Below are 18,357 nucleotides of genomic sequence, written 5' to 3'. Positions count from 1 at the left end.
ACAAGTGTTAAAGTGAAAGTTTGTGAAACGCTAGGATTGACCATTGAAAAAAATAAAGGTGACTTTCATTCATGAAGTATAAAATACTTCATGCTGAAAGCTCCTTTACTTGTTTCAAGCGGCTTAGGCAGCCCACGGCAGAACGCTGTGTTGCTAGAGAGGTAATGTTTTCACCTCTTAGCCACTAGCCGTGCGGGCAGTGGTGGCTTGTGGGTTATTCAAATGGGGGTTCACAATACATGAACTGGGGTTAAATACCACCTAGCAAGTATTTTATAATTAATGAAAAACTAAAAGTTACTCCGCTAACCGTTTTAACAAGCAGCCTGAAACTAGGTTGTTTCCACTGCTACAGTAGTGGTACTGTGATATGAACTTAGTTAAGGACATTACCGTTACTGGATGTGCCCACTGCCTGCCCTCTCCTCTCACTTGCTGCCTTCAACTCCGTTTTGCACCGACCAGGCTCCTCCTCCCTCACTCGGACATCACATGGCTCTCACTCGCACAGCAAAATCTGTGCAGTTAAGAAGGTTAGGAGCTGTGTTGGGGGCAGTGCTACAGGCACTAAGAAATAAGTGCTAAGGGCTTGAAGCCTATACTTCTATCTATCGCATGTGCGGTGCGATAGATGTAAAAACAGCAATTTTTTTTATAGGGGTGCTATTGGAAAAATTATATTTATTTAGCCAAAAAGTTTTTGTTTTTTTTTGGTTTTGTGTTTTTTCTCTATGGGCTCTCAGAGGGGTTCACGTGCGCCTGTGCTCATATAGAGGAGCCTCCACTGCGTGCAGGAAATCCCAGATTTCTCACATGCTATTTGCTAAGAGGTGTAAATGTCACCTCTTAGCAAAACAGCATATTGCCGTGGGTTTGAAACAAGTAAAGGAGCTTTCAGCATGAAGTATTTTAACTTCATGAATGAAAGTGACCTATATTTTTTTCAATGGTCAATCCTAGCGTTTCACAAACACTAGGATTGACTTTCCCTTTAAGTATTGAGCTTGAGTGCAATCAAATACAGCTGTAAAATTAAGCGCTTTTAAAGACCTGAAGTAAACCATTATTATAAACAGTATAGCACAGAGCTACATGAGGAACTCCAGTACTTGTGCAATATCAGCTTAGCGCACCTTCTGCTTAGTGCTTTAGCAATATTCAACATGAATGTTACTGCACGCTCCACAGAAGTCTATTGTGAGGATTTATAGCGCACCAGCGATATCTGACATGCAGGTGTTAGTGTGCCCTAGACTATTGATTGCGCAACATAAAATAACACTTGCAATAGTAGCACAAAATAGTAATGCAATTGATTTTGCTTGCGTGATATAAATAAACCATAGCGCAAATATTTTTTTGCTCCACTTGTAATCTAAGCCTACACGTTTCTGGATTTTAGACTGAAAGAGCATTTCTATTGTAAACAGGCAGATTTACTTGAGTGCTCCTTACACATTGAACATATTTAATAGCACAGACTACAGCAAGGTGCTGCAGAAACATAAGTAAACATACCTGGGGGTCACTTCTTAGGGATGCGATTCCTCCACCCCCTAGGGAATTCTTCAGAACAAAGTTTAATGCATATATTCCTGGCAACTCATACCTGCAATAAAATAAATGATACATTTTAACTGTACAAATTATGTTTGCTAATGATTCAGTAGTAATTATAGGCTCTTGTTACTGTATAAGGTTTGAAAATTACAATACTTAGCTGTTGGATCAGGATTTAGATATGTTAATAAGTCTATACACCCTGTACATTAGCTTACTTGCTGATCACGTGTACACACATGTCTGTGTCCTTTGGGAATTTGAAATAAAGCTAGAAAACGGGATGCATGTGTATGTATTCTGAGGATGATGTAACTCATTTAGCACATCTGCTAGAAAGCTAATAAAGGGATAATGAACCCACATTTCTTTCATGATTGCAAGAGCATGCAATTGTAAGCACCTTTCTAATTTACTCCTATTATCAAATTTTCTTTGTTCTCTTGGTATCTTTATTTGAAAAGCAGAAATGTAAGCTTACGAGCCGGCCAATTTTTGGTTCAGCACCCTGGATAGCGCTTGCTGTTTGGTGGCTGCATTTAGATACCAATCAGCAAGCGCTACCCAGGTGCTGAAACAAAAAATGGGCTGGCTCGTAAGCTTACATTCCTGCTTTTTCAAATAAAGATACCAAGAGAACGAAGAAAAGTTGATAATAGGAGTAAATTAGAAAGTTGCTTAAAATTGCATGCTCTATCTGAATCATTAAATAAAAAAAATTGGGTTCAGTATCCCTTTCACTTGATAGAATTAAGTTCCTGAGCCAGAAATTGCAGGTAGGAGGACGCCAGAGGCGTAACTAGAAACCATAGGGCCCAGGTGCAAGAATCTTAGAAGGGCCCCCCAACCCCACCTATTGTGGTTGTGTGTATTTCCCCAATATTCCATATTTGTTTTCCATATTTGTTTATTTTCTTGATTTAAAACACATGATCTTGGGAATGTCCCATACTGATTTGTATGCACTTTAACACCTGTATGTAAATAAAACCATATGCACTTTTAAACACACACAATCAGCATAAGGCAAATAAAAGGACCCTGACTGTTGCGCTTTAGCACTAGCCACCCTCAGCTTTGCAACTGCAGCACTGCAAACTAACTACACGTGGTGCAGTCAGGAACCAATGTGCGCACTAAAGCCGCCAATAGGAATATCTTTCGGCTGTGCTGCGCCTGCGCCAATAGGTAAAGATCTTTGGTGAGCTGCATGCGACGGACTGACTGTGTGACTGTGACCCACTTTAGTAATCCTGATATAAGAGGCAGGTAGAAACAAAAAAGTTTGTGCTGGAGCTGGGCCCCTCAGAAGGGTCGCAGTTGTTGCACCCCCGGTAGTTCTGCCCCTGGAGGACGCCTTAGATCACCTACTGTAGGTATGCCAGCAGTATGCTCATGTTAAGGAATATCCGGGCCCCAGTCCCTTGTTAATTTTGGATAAACACAATCTTAAGAAATGAGTCATTTTTGTTTCATCCACACGCTGCGATCAGTGATTTTTATTTTTGGTTAAACGTGATGATCTTTCTTCCAAAGTCTCAATTTATCTTTCTTTTTATTTAATTTTGTCCCAGGATTTCTATTCATTTTATAATTACTATATATTTTTTTTTACAAATAGTGATAGCTGGCTGTGGTACATCATATAATTGGTACAATAATATATAAAGTGATGGACAATGTAATGCTCCCACATTTACGTAAGGTTGCATTGCTGCTCTTCTTGAGATGAGCAGTACATGTCCCTGTATCCCCACTATTATACTGTGAAGCTAACTTTAAATAAATGTAGAAGTTTACAAACGAGGTGTTGACATTCCATGTATGGAGGGGGATTACTATGGTAAAACATGTTTACAAAGACTCCTTTCACTCTTCTAAAAACTGCTTTGGCTACTAATGAGGGGCCACTTGTGTTTAGAAGTAACTATTTCTCAAACAAATATATGGAACAACTATTTTGGAGTTTGAAGAAAAATTCACAGATAGGCACTTCAGTCCTGCAGTCCCAAGCTATACAATTCATGCTCAATCTGATTTTTAATAAGGTTGTGAAAAATGTTTGCTAGTTACTAAACGTAAATGCTGTGTACAGTAAAAATGCCTTCCTCACTGTCCCCATACCATTGAATCAAAATGATATTTAAATTAATTACATTGACTCTCACCCCCTTTTGTAATCCTATTGCCCTTTAAAGATTGCCCAAATTTAAAATATAAAATGTTTAGGAGGTATGGAACACAGGGAAAACATTAATTTACTCAATAAATGCTATTAAGTCAAAATGAAGTACTTGTCATAACAATAATGTATCCAATAAGTTTCAGTCTTCATTCATGAAATCTATTCTCCCTAAAAAAAATATTTTTAATAAGTACGTGGTTCTTAAACCCTGAACTTGAAAATAGAGTTCGATGAACAAAATGTTGTAAAGGTGCACCTACATTAGGAACAGTTCCCAAAATAGGACATGCCACCCCTAGATAGCTAGAATGTATGTTAACTTAAGTGCTGTGTACAGTAAAAATGCCTTCCACTATGGTTGAAAATTCGGTAGTGCCATGTTTCCAATAGTCCTTGTAAGTCCTGGCCCCTTTCCATAAATCTAAAGTACTTTTAAATGAATTACATTGCCTCTCACCCTCTTTTGTAACACTCTTCCCCTTTAAAGCCAGCCCAAATTTGAATCTAAAATGTTAGACGGTATGGAACAGTGAAATACATCAAGTTGAAAAACATATTCATTTACCAAACAGATGCTGTTAAGTCAAAGTCAAAGTTAAGTTTTTGTCCTAACAATACTTTGGTGTAGATTTAACAAGCAGCGGATACTGCTATCTACTCCCATAGTTTCCAGATCGCTGGAAACATAAGTCAAGAAGCAGCAGTCGTAAGACGATGGACAGCAATCATCCGATCAGATACGATCAGGATGATTGACACCCCCTGCTAGTGGCCGATTGGCCATAAATGTGCAGGGGGCGGCATTGCACAAGCATTTCACTAGAAATGCTTGTGCAATGTTAAATGCCGACAATGTATGTTGTCAGCATTTAGCCATGTCGGGCGGAAATTATCTGCTACAGCGGATCATGTCCGTTCTACAGTTAATAAATCGGCCCCTTTATCTATATCCAATAAGTTTAAGAATTTATTTTCTCTTTGCTGGGCTTACTCTTACTGGAGATTCATCTTTTACTGTAAAAGGGTTAAAGAAATATTTTGGTAAATATTTATTACATATAAAGTATACGTCACAAAGTTTCTTGCATTCCCATGTTATTTTCAGAAGGGTTTAGAATAACAAACATTTTGCCATCTGGAAATGTAATGCTCGCACATACACATGTACCCTTTTTTCTTTCATATTGTGATTTTGTTTACCGCTGTCCAATAATGAATAATCAAGATCCAAGAGTCTTTGTATATTTTGAAACAATAAATGTTGATTTATTCCATACTTACATGATTAGGAGGTATATGCAATCTGGATATTATGATAAATAATAATTAAAAAAAAGTTTTGTTTATTGCACATAAATCCATGATCATTCCATAATCATAACATAGATGTTGGATTTATCAAATATGCACTGAGGAATTTGTGGTTACCATCGAAAAAGAGTGTAAAATAAGTCATGCGGGCAAAGAGGGGCATATTATCATTTGTTTGCCATTTCCACACAATCATCCATTTAGTAAAATATATTTATTTACTTTAACAAATATTTAGCTAGAAACCTCAACTTTGCCTATACTGCTGTTTTGTTGAGAACAGCTTTTTGTGCATTATTTTGAAGGTACAATAACTATAAATAAGTAAAAAACAAATGCTCTAAATTCAAAACATTTTGACATTAAATTTAATAGGCGCACACTAGTAACTTCACATAAGTACTGTAGTGATGCAAATAAATACACATAATAAGAATAAAAGTAGTAGAAACATTTATCTTTAGACATTTGTACTAATAAGCTTGCTGTTCTGAAGATGATAATACTGGCGCACACAATTCCTGATATATTTGCCCTTTATCAATAAAGTATTCATCAGCATAGTTTGATTAAAAATAAAGTGCCCTGAACCTTTAATTTTGGAAATAATAAATACACTCTCTCCAGCTGGAGTAAAAACTAAGATTTGATATGGTTTGCACTAATGAGGCAACAGAAAACACAGTTCTTACTTACTGATTAACCGAGTTATATATTTTTGGCGTTTGAACAAAGCCCATTTGGACAGATAGTACTTTAACCTAATAACAAACAAAGTAAAAAGAATAATACAACAACAACAAAAATGAAGAGAGAAAGGAATTAACCACAAATGCCTATCACTGGGTAAACAGGCTCCTGAGAATCTTCTGTAGCTGCTCTCCTCCAATTTACATATGAAAAAGATAGGAGAGAATCTAGAATAAGAAATGAAACACGACCAGACTTAAGGTCAGAAAGACGGCAGCCACCAAGTTAACTTGGCGATACTGTGTAATTGATTAATTAATGCTCCAACTACAAATAAATGGATCTATAATGTTTTAATCTTGATTTCCCTTGTTTTTTCCAATTGTGATAGTACATGACTGCAATTCCTGACTACTTATTAAGGGCTAGATTATGAGTGGAGCGCTATCTTAACATGCGAATGAGGCTCCCATTGGAGCATAAGGAAGCATGCGCTTGTGAGTGCTTGGCTTCCAGGCAATGCGAACGCAAGGTTGTGTTCGCACTGTGCCTGGCTTGCAATACCAGCGCTCTTTTACATGCGCTGGTATTACTGAGTGAAGTGCAAATATTGTGCTTGTGAAAGTGCAATATTGCTCTCCACTCGTAATCTAGGCCTAAGTAAGTAACTAAGCAGAAGCCCATCACAATTTGAATATCTACAGGATAAGCTGTAACTTTAAAATACAAATGTATATGCTTGACTCCATAAAACAACTAAATAAATGAATGGATGAGATTTAAAACAAATTCAACAAAAATAAAAAAATATTTGTAATTGCTGCACTTTTATATGCATCATAAAAATAATTTAATTTTAATATCCATTTCACAAAAATTCAGATTCTGTACCATAGAATCTTTAAATGAGGGAACACACTTGTCTGGAAATAATATGCCTACATGGCAAAACCACCCAGAGGCTTCAGACTTACTTAAAAGGGGCGGCTCTTGCAGTGACAAGCCTGCTGTACCAACACAGATCAAAATGTTTCTTTTTTCATTAGGGCAAAACAATAAACTCTTTAGCTGCTGCAAGGCTGAACCCTTCAATACAAAATTCTAAATAGATAGATACAGAATTGAAGGGAGTAGATGGCTATATGAAGAAGGAAAGGTGCACTAAAGATTTCTGGGAGAGTTTCTACTTTTTTTGCAGATAACATTAAGCAGTATACCCAACTAGGGTTGCCAGGTGTCCTTCACAAAAATACCGGACACACTGGGGGTGAAATTTAGTGAAATATATACCCCATGTGTGTCTTGCATATATATATATATATATATATATATATATATATATATATATATATATATATATATATACACACACACACTTTGCTACAATGTAAAGTAGTGAGTGTACAGCCTGTAACAGTGTAAATTTGCTGTCCCCTCAAAATAACTAAACACACAGCCATTAATGTCTAAGTTGTTGGCAACAAAAGTGAGTACACCCCTAAGTGGAAATGTCCAAATTGGGCCCAATTAGACATTTTCCCTCCCCAATGTCATGTGACTCGTTAGTGTTACAAGGTCTCCGGTGTGAATAGGGAGCAGGTGTGTGAAATTTGGTGTTATCGCTCTGACACTTTCTCATACTGGTCACTGGAAGTTCAACATGGCACCTCATGGCAAAGAACTCTCTGAGGATCTGAAAAAAAAGAATTTTCGCTCTATATAAAGATGGCCTAGGCTATAAGAAGATTGCCAAGACCCTGAAACTGAGCCGCAGCACGGTGGGCAAGACCATACAGCAGTTTCACAGGACAGGTTCCACTCAGAACAGGCCTTGCCATGGTCAACCAAAGTAGTTGAGTGCACATGCTCAGCGTCATATCCAGAGGTTGTCTTTGGGAAATAGACGTATGAGTGCTGCCAGCATTGCTGCAGAGGTTGAAGGGGTGTGGGGTCAGCCTGTCAGTGCACAGACCATACGCCGCACACTACATCAAATTGGTCTGCATGGCTGTCGTCCCAGAAGGAAGCCTCTTCTAAAGATGATGCACAAGAAAGCCTGTAAACAGTTTGCTGAAGACAAGCAGACTAAGGACATGGATTACTGGAACCATGTCCTGTGGTCCGATGAGACCAAGATAAACTTATTTGGTACAGATGGTGTCAAGCGTGTGTGGCGGCAACTAGGTGAGGAGTATAAAGACAAGGTAAACGATAGTGACGCCGCTCCAGCAGAAAGGGTGTGAAAAAAGACAAGTGTGTCTTGTCTACAGTCAAGCATGGTGGTGGGAGTGCCATGGTCTGGGCCTGCATGAGTGCTTCCGGCACTGGGGAGCTACAGTTCATTGAGGTAACCATGAATGCCAACATGTACTGTGACATACTGAAGCAGAGCATGATCTCCTCCCTTTGGAGACTGGCCGCAGGGCAGTATTCCAACATGATAACGACCCCAAACACACCTCCAAGACGACCACTGCCTTGCTAAAGAAGCTGAGGGTAAAGGTGATGGACTGACATCTATCCGACAGACTCAGTCATTGCAAGCAGTGCGGCTGTACACACCAAGTTAAGAGTCCGGCTCCAGCTGAGCTAATGGCAGCCAACTAGCAGGCTAAATTGGTTGCCGGACTGCTGGTTGCAACACAGGCTGGGCTGGCCTGGTGGCCTGGGTTAGGTTGGCTAGCCTGGAACTTAGAAGTGCAGACATATTTTTTTTTTTTATTGAAACAGACAGTGTGACTCTTTTAGAGGCTTTTGTCCGTTTTTAATGGACTCATATTACCGGGCAGTAAACAAAAATACCGGACTGTCCGGTGAAATACCGGACACCTGGCAACCCTATACCCATCACTATGGTCCTGATAATCAAAAACTCATCGGCATGGAGAAAAATCACACAAAATCTTTGGTGGCTTTTTTGAGCACTATATCTTAAGAGAGCTTTAGCTGATTGGGCCCTTAGATATGAGAAAAATATATCACTACATAGTAATACAAAGTCACTATGTGCAAGCAATGTTTGCCAAATCAAAAGTGTTTTAGTCAACTAATCAGAGAGTGTTAGGACTTGCATTCATGGCCCTGCTGTCTATTACGTCTTTCATTTAATTTGCTTTTATTTACTAACAGACATAATATATCACTATCACACACCAAAAAGATTTTTGCGAAATTTTGGAATACAGACCTGTGAGTTGGGAGATGTGTCTAATCTGGTGAAGTTGCCTATAGTTAGCTTTGTTTTCACAGTATGACGTTTAGTCCTATGTTAACAGGAATTCTATCACTGGAATTCTTACAAATCAAATGCATTTTAATCTTTAACACAGGAAATCAATAAGATCATAAATGGTAAAAAAAAAAAGTTACAAAAACAATAATTAAAATAGCAAAAATGGGAATAAAAGTGACATAACACAGTGTCTAGCATAATTACAGTTTTAACATATATATACTTTTAAATGACTTAAAGGGACAGTCTACACCTTAGTTATGTTAAAGGCTTACCTTATATTAAGCTGCACCCCTTTCTATATCATGCAGCAGGAATGGTAAAACAAAAAAACATAATTTATGTAAGAACTTACCTGATAAATTCATTTCTTTCATATTAGCAAGAGTCCATGAGCTAGTGACGTATGGGATATACATTCCTACCAGGAGGGGCAAAGTTTCCCAAACCTCAAAATGCCTATAAATACACCCCTCACCACACCCACAATTCAGTTTAACGAATAGCCAAGAAGTGGGGTGATAAAAAAGTGCGAAAGCATATAAAATAAGGAATTGGAATAATTGTGCTTTATACAAAAATCATAACCACCACAAAAAAAGGGCGGGCCTCATGGACTCTTGCTAATATGAAAGAAATGAATTTATCAGGTAAGTTCTTACATAAATTATGTTTTCTTTCATGTAATTAGCAAGAGTCCATGAGCTAGTGACGTATGGGATAATGATTACCCAAGATGTGGATCTTTCCACATAAGAGTCACTAGAGAGGGAGGGATAAAATAAAGACAGCCAATTCCTGCTGAAAATAATCCACACCCAAAATAAAGTTTAATGAAAAACATAAGCAGAAGATTCAGACTGAAACCGCTGCCTGAAGTACTTTTCTACCAAAAACTGCTTCAGAAGAAGAAAATACATCAAAATGGTAGAATTTAGTAAAAGTATGCAAAGAGGACCAAGTTGCTGCTTTGCAAATCTGATCAACCGAAGCTTCATTCCTAAACGCCCAGGAAGTAGAAACTGACCTGGTAGAATGAGCTGTAATCCTCTGAGGCGGAGTTTTACCCGACTCAACATAGGCAAGATGAATTAAAGATTTCAACCAAGATGCCAAAGAAATGGCAGAAGCTTTCTGGCCTTTTCTAGAACCGGAAAAGATAACAAACAGACTAGAAGTCTTTCGGAAAGATTTAGTAGCTTCAACATAATATTTCAAAGCTCTAACAACATCCAAAGAATGCAATGATTTCTCCTTAGAATTCTTAGGATTAGGACATAATGAAGGAACCACAATTTCCCTACTAATGTTGTTGGAATTCACAACTTTAGGTAAAAATTCAAAAGAAGTTCGCAACACCGCCTTATCCTGATGAAAAATCAGAAAAGGAGACTCACAAGAAAGAGCAGATAATTCAGAAACTCTTCTGGCAGAAGAGATGGCCAAAAGGAACAAAACTTTCCAAGAAAGTAATTTAATGTCCAATGAATGCATAGGTTCAAAGGGAGGAGCTTGAAGAGCTCCCAGAACCAAATTCAAACTCCAAGGAGGAGAAATAGACTTAATGACAGGTTTTATACGAACCAAAGCTTGTACAAAACAATGAATATCAGGAAGAATAGCAATCTTTCTGTGGAAAAGAACAGAAAGAGCAGAGATTTGTCCTTTCAAGGAACTTGCAGACAAACCCTTTTCTAAACCATCCTGAAGAAACTGTAAAATTCTCGGTATTCTAAAAGAATGCCAAGAAAAATGATGAGAAAGACACCAAGAAATATAAGTCTTCCAGACTCTATAATATATCTCTCTAGATACAGATTTACGAGCCTGTAACATAGTATTAATCACAGAGTCAGAGAAACCTCTTTGACCAAGAATCAAGCGTTCAATCTCCATACCTTTAAATTTAAGGATTTCAGATCCTGATGGAAAAAAAGGACCTTGTGATAGAAGGTCTGGTCTTAACGGAAGAGTCCACGGTTGGCAAGAGGCCATCCGGACAAGATCCGCATACCAAAACCTGTGAGGCCATGCCGGAGCTACCAGCAGAACAAACGAGCCTTCCTTCAGAATCTTGGAGATTACTCTTGGAAGAAGAACTAGAGGCGGAAAGATATAGGCAGGATGATACTTCCAAGGAAGTGATAATGCATCCACTGCCTCCGCCTGAGGATCCCGGGATCTGGACAGATATCTGGGAAGTTTCTTGTTTAGATGAGACGCCATCAGATCTATTTCTGGAAGTTCCCACATTTGAACAATCTGAAGAAATACCTCTGGGTGAAGAGACTATTCGCCCGGATGCAACGTTTGGCGACTGAGATAATCCGCTTCCCAATTGTCTACACCTGGGATATGAACCGCAGAGATTAGACAGGAGCTGGATTCCGCCCAAACCAAAATTCGAGATACTTCTTTCATAGCCAGAGGACTGTGAGTCCCTCCTTGATGATTGATGTATGCCACAGTTGTGACATTGTCTGTCTGAAAACAAATGAACGATTCTCTCTTCAGAAGAGGCCAAAACTGAAGAGCTCTGAAAATTGCACGGAGTTCCAAAATATTGATCGGTAATCTCACCTCCTGAGATTCCCAAACTCCTTGTGCCGTCAGAGATCCCCACACAGCTCCCCAACCTGTGAGACTTGCATCTGTTGAAATTACAGTCCAGGTCGGAAGCACAAAAGAAGCCCCCTGAATTAAACGATGGTGATCTGTCCACCATGTTAGAGAGTGTCGAACAATCGGTTTTAAAGATATTAATTGAGATATCTTTGTGTAATCCTTGCACCATTGATTCAGCATACAGAGCTGAAGAGGTCGCATGTGAAAACGAGCAAAGGGGATCGCGTCCGATGCAGCAGTCATAAGACCTAGAATTTCCATGCATAAGGCTACCGAAGGGAATGATTGTGACTGAAGGTTTCGACAAGCTGAAATCAATTTTAGACGTCTCTTGTCTGTTAAAGACAGAGTCATGGACACTGAATCGATCTGGAAACCCAGAAAGGTTACCCTTGTCTGAGGAATCAATGAACTTTTTGGTAAATTGATCCTCCAACCATGATCTTGAAGAAACAACACAAGTCGATTCGTATGAGATTCTGCTAAATGTAAAGACTGAGCAAGTACCAAGATATCGTCCAAATAAGGAAATACCACAATACCCTGTTCTCTGATTACAGACAGAAGGGCACCGAGAACCTTTGTAAAAATTCTTGGAGCTGTAGCTAGGCCAAACAGTAGAGCCACAAACTGGTAATGCTTGTCCAGAAAAGAGAATCTCAGGAACTGATAATGATCTGGATGAATCGGAATATGCAGATATGCATCCTGTAAATCTATTGTGGACATATAATTCCCTTGCTGAACAAAAGGCAAGATAGTCCTTATAGTTACCATCTTGAATGTTGGTATCCTTACATAATGATTCAATATTTTTAGATCCAGAACTGGTCTGAAGGAATTCTCCTTCTTTGGTACAATGAAGAGATTTGAATAAAACCCCATCCCCTGTTCCGGAACTGGAACTGGCATAATTACTCCAGCCAACTCTAGATCTGAAACACAATTCAGAAATGCTTGAGCTTTCACTGGATTTACTGGGACACGGGAAAGAAAAAATCTCTTTGCAGGAGGTCTCATCTTGAAACCAATTCTGTACCCTTCTGAAACAATGTTCTGAATCCAAAGATTGTGAACAGAATTGATCCAAATTTCTTTGAAAAAACGTAACCTGCCCCCTACCAGCTGAGCTGGAATGAGGGCCGCACCTTCATGTGGACTAAGAAGCAGGCTTTGCCTTTCTAGCAGGCTTGGATTTATTCCAGACTGGAGATGGTTTCCAAACTGAAACTGCTCCTGAGGATGAAGGATCAGGCTTTTGTTCTTTGTTGAAACGAAAGGAACGAAAACTATTAGCCCTGTTTTTACCTTTAGACTTTTTATCCTGTGGTAAAAAAGTTCCTTTCCCACCAGTAACAGTTGAGATAATAGAATCCAACTGAGAACCAAATAATTTGTTACCCTGGAAAGAAATGGAAAGTAGAGTTGATTTAGAAGCCATATCAGCATTCCAAGTTTTAAGCCATAAAGCTCTTCTAGCTAAAATAGCCAGAGACATAAACCTGACATCAATTCTGATAATATCAAAAATAGCATCACAGATAAAATTATTAGCATGCTGAAGAAGAAGAATAATATCATGAGAATCATGATTTGTTACTTGTTGCGCTAAAGTTTCCAACCAAAAAGTTGAAGCTGCAGCAACATCAGCCAATGATATAGCAGGTCTAAGAAGATTACCTGAACACAGATAAGCTTTTCTTAGAAAGGATTCAATTTTCCTATCTAAAGGATCTTTAAACGAAGTACCATCTGACGTAGGAATGGTAGTACGTTTAGCAAGGGTAGAAATAGCCCCATCAACTTTAGGGATTTTGTCCCAAAATTCTAACCTGTCAGACGGTACAGGATATAATTGCTTAAAACGTTTAGAAGGAGTAAATGAATTACCCAATTTATCCCATTCCTTGGAAATTACTGCAGAAATAGCATTAGGAACAGGAAAAACTTCTGGAATAACCACAGGAGATTTAAATACCTTATCTAAACGTTTAGAATTAGTATCAAGAGGACCAGAATCCTCTATTTCTAAAGCAATTAGGACTTCTTTAAGTAAAGAACGAATAAATTCCATTTTAAATAAATATGAAGATTTATCAGCATCAATCTCTGAAACAGAATCCTCTGAACCAGAAGAGTCATCAGAATCAGAATGATGATGCTCATTTAAAAATTCATCTGTAGGGAGAGAAGTTTTAAAAGATTTTTTACGTTTACTAGAAGGAGGAATAACAGACATAGCCTTCTTGATGGATTCAGAAACAAAATCTCTTATATTATCAGGAACATTCTGCACCTTAGATGTTGAAGGAACTGCAACAGACAATGGTACTTTACTAAAGGAAATATTATCTGCATTAACAAGTTTGTCATGACAATTAATACAAACAACAGCCGGAGAAATAGCTACCAAAAGTTTACAGCAGATACACTTAGCTTTGGTAGATCCAGCACTAGACAGCGATTTTCCTGTAGTATCTTCTGACTCAGATGCAACGTGAGACATCTTGCAATATGTAAGAGAAAAAACAACATATAAAGCAAAATTGATCAAATTCCTTAAATGACAGTTTCAGGAATGGGAAAAAATGCCAAAGAACAAGCTTCTAGCAACCAGAAGCAATGAAAAATGAGACTTAAATAATGTGGAGACAAAAGCGACGCCCATATTTTTTTAGCGCCAAATAAGACGCCCACATTATTTGGCGCCTAAATGCTTTTGGCGCCAAAAATGACGCCACATCCGGAACGCCGACATTTTTGGCGCAAAATAACGTCAAAAAATGACGCAACTTCCGGCGACACGTATGACGCCGGAAACGGAAAAGAATTTTTGCGCCAAAAAAGTCCGCGCCAAGAATGACGCAATAAAATGAAGCATTTTCAGCCCCCGCGAGCCTAACAGCCCACAGGGAAAAAGAGTCAAATTTTTGAAGGTAAGAAAAAATGATTAAATCAAATGCATTATCCCAAATATGAAACTGACTGTCTGAAAAAATAAGGAAAGTTGAACATTCTGAGTCAAGGCAAATAAATGTTTGAATACATATATTTAGAACTTTATAAACAAAGTGCCCAACCATAGCTTAGAGTGTCACAGAAAATAAGACTTACTTACCCCAGGACACTCATCTACATGTAGTAGAAAGCCAAACCAGTACTGAAACGAGAATCAGTAGAGGTAATGGTATATATAAGAGTATATCGTCGATCTGAAAAGGGAGGTAAGAGATGAATCTCTACGACCGATAACAGAGAACCTATGAAATAGACCCCGTAGAAGGAGATCACTGCATTCAAATAGGCAATACTCTCCTCACATCCCTCTGACATTCACTGCACGCTGAGAGGAACCGGGCTCCAACTTGCTGCGGAGCGCATATCAACGTAGAATCTTAGCACAAACTTACTTCACCACCTCCATCGGAGGCAAAGTTTGTAAAACTGAATTGTGGGTGTGGTGAGGGGTGTATTTATAGGCATTTTGAGGTTTGGGAAACTTTGCCCCTCCTGGTAGGAATGTATATCCCATACGTCACTAGCTCATGGACTCTTGCTAATTACATGAAAGAAAAGTTATTTTAAAAATATATAAGAATATAGTTTCTGGCCACTATGAAATGGCTGCCAAACTCCGCCCACAGATGACGACATGATCCAAGCTGCATATGGCGTCCAATCACAAAAACCTCACTAGTTGGATTCAGCAGACTGTCAATGCTATTCAGCAGTGCTCAGATGCTGCTCAAATTGTGACATCATCAGTGGGCGGAGTTTGGTGGCCATTTAATAGTGGCCAAAAACGATATTCTTTTTTAAAATAACTTTTTTACCGTTCCTGCTGCATGATATAGAAAGGGGTACAGGGGGCTGTTTGCAGCTTAATCTAAGGTAAGACTTTGAGATGACTGTCTCTTTAAACTTTATTTTCTCAGTAAAATAAATTGTGAAATTATAAGTTCACGTACCTAGTCACTGATTGTTCATCTAAGTGCTCTTTATGTAATAAATGCTGGAAATAATCTTCTACGACTTGGGCAGTAAGTGCTCTTTTAAGATATGGGTAATAGAGTGGATGACGAGCAACAACACCTACAAAAGTTGAATATCCAAACAAACAAGAAAAAATTATATAATTACACAAAATGTACATGTTGTAAACACATTGAAATCAAACACATTTTCTATCTCACATGCCATGAATTATAAATCTTTAGAAATTAAAAGGACTGCACGTAAAAAAAAGATATTACCAATGTTTGCATTGTTGCCTTTGTCTCCACTTCTTGTATAAGCTAGTTCTTCTAATCGATAGGAGTAAGGACCACTGGGCAAATCTGAAATTATGATGAATAAAATAATCTTAACAACAACAAGTCATAATAAAACAAATCAGAATTAAGATGCATAATTTAGAACTATTTGGAAGGAGAATAATAAGTTTCATGAATTTAAACATATAAGAATAGCTAAAAGTATGTGCAAGCTTAAATATCATAAAACTTGTATACCTCATAATACATTATTTTACTGTGTGTATAATAAATTAACTGAAATCACTAACGGCTAGATTTAGAGTTCTGCGGCCAAAGGGGTACGTAAGCTATGCGTGCTTTTTTTCTCCTGCACCTTTTAAATACCGCTGGTATTTAGAGTTCACAGAAGGGCTGCGTTAGGCTCCAAAAAGGGAGCGTAGAGCATATTTACCGCCACTGCAACTCTAGATACCAGCGTTGCTTACGGACGCGGCCAGCTTCAAAAACGTGCTCGTGCACGATTCCCCCATAGGAAACAATGGGGCTGTTTGAGCTGAAAAAAAACCTAACACCTGCAAAAAAGCAGCGTTCAGCTCCTAACGCAGCTACTTTGTTTCCTATGGGGAAACACTTCCTACGTCTGCACCTAACACACTAACATGTACCCCGAGTCTAAACACCCCTAACCTTACACTTATTAACCCCTAATCTGCCGCCCCCGCTATCGCTGACCCCTGCATATTATTAACCCCTAATCTGCCGCTCCGTACACTGCCACCAGCTACGTTATCCCTATGTACCCCTAACATCGCCGACCACTATGTTATATTTATTAACCCCTAATATGCCGCCCCCGCTATCACTGACACCTGCATATTATTATTAACCCCTAATCTGCCGCTCCGTACACCGCCACAACATACATTATAGTTATGTACCCCTAATCTGCTGCCCCTAACACCGCCGACCCCTATATTATATTTATTAACCCCTAATCTGCCCCCCACAACGTCGCCGCCAGCTACCTACAATAATTAACCCCTAATCTGCCGACCGGAGCTCACCGCTACTATAATAAATGTATTAACCCCTAAAGCTAAGTCTAACCCTAACACTAACACCCCCCTAAGTTAAATATAATTTAAATCTAACAAAATTAATTAACTCTTATTAAATAAATTATTCCTATTTAAATCTAAATACTTACTTGTAAAATAAACCCTAATATAGCTACAATATAAATTATAATTATATTGTAGCTATTTTAGGATTAATATTTATTTTACAGGCAACTTTGTATTTATTTTAACCAGGTACAATAGCTATTAAATAGTTAATAACTATTAAATAGTTACCTAGTTAAAATAATTACAAAATTACCTGTAAAATAAATCCTAACCTAAGTTACAATTAAACCTAACACTACACTATCAATAAATTAATTAAATACAATACCTACAATTATCTACAATTAAACCTAACACTACACTATCAATAAATAAATTAAATAAACTACCTACAATTATCTACAGCCAATAGAATGCAAGCTCAATCTGATTGGCTGATCGGATCAGCCCATCGGATTGAACTTGATTCTGATTGGCTGATTCCATCAGCCAATCAGAATTTTCCTACCTTAATTCCGATTGGCTGATAGAATCCTATCAGCCAATCGGAATTAGACGGACGCCATCTTGGATGACGTCATTTAAAGGAACTGTCATTCGGCGAGTAGGCGTCGGTAGAAGAGGTTGGATCCACGTCAGCTGGAAGATGATGGCTCCGGAAGAAAGAAGATTGAAGATGCCATTGATAGAAGACTTCAGCCGGATCATGGACCCCTTCAGCTCCCCGCTTGGGCTTGGATCAAGACATCTGAGCCAGGACGGATCGGTGTGATACCCGGCGAGGTGAAGATAAGGTAGGAAGATCTTCAGGGGCTTAGTGTTAGGTTTATTTAAGGGGGGTTTGGGTTAGGTTAGGGGTATGTGGGTGGTGGGTTGTAATGTTGGGGGGGGTATTGTATGTGGGGGTTTTTTACAGGCAAAAGAGCTGAATTTTTTGGGGCATGCCCCGCAAAGGGCCCTTTTCAGGGCCGGTAAGGTAAAAGAGCTTTGAACTTTTTTAATTTAGAATAGGGTAGGGCATTTTTTTATTTTGGGGGTCTTTGTTATTTTATTAGGGGGTTTAGAGTAGGTGTAATTAGTTTAAAATTGTTGTAATACTTTGCTAATGTTTGTAAATATTTTTTTATTTTTTGTAACTTAGTTATTTTTTATTTTTTGTACTTTAGTTAGTTTATTTCATTGTATTTATTTGTAGATATTGTATTTAATTAATTTATTGATAGTGTAGTGTTAGGTTTAATTGTAGATAATTGTAGGTATTGTATTTAATTAATTTATTGATAGTGTAGTGTTAGGTTTAATTGTAGATAATTGTAGATAGTTTATTTAATTAATTTATTGATAGTGTAGTGTTAGGTTTAATTGTAACAT

General features: G+C 38.2%; 1 protein-coding gene across 1 annotated transcript in view; it reads right to left on the bottom strand.

Annotated features, from left to right (window-relative positions):
• The window catches only part of LOC128650086 (uncharacterized), a 373,885-nt gene that overhangs the window by 9,594 nt on the left and 345,934 nt on the right, over positions 1–18,357 (bottom strand). The window contains exons 18-20 of the mRNA XM_053703762.1: positions 15,857–15,940; positions 15,572–15,695; positions 1,519–1,609 (exon numbers count right to left, since the gene is read on the bottom strand). Coding sequence (XP_053559737.1) covers positions 1,519–1,609; positions 15,572–15,695; positions 15,857–15,940 — 299 coding nt within the window. The remainder of the gene's footprint in view (positions 1–1,518; positions 1,610–15,571; positions 15,696–15,856; positions 15,941–18,357) is intronic.

Source organism: Bombina bombina, chromosome 2, assembly GCF_027579735.1.
Source record: "Bombina bombina isolate aBomBom1 chromosome 2, aBomBom1.pri, whole genome shotgun sequence".
Classification (NCBI taxonomy): Eukaryota; Metazoa; Chordata; class Amphibia; order Anura; family Bombinatoridae; genus Bombina; species Bombina bombina.
This window is presented reverse-complemented; position numbering and strand designations above follow the sequence as displayed.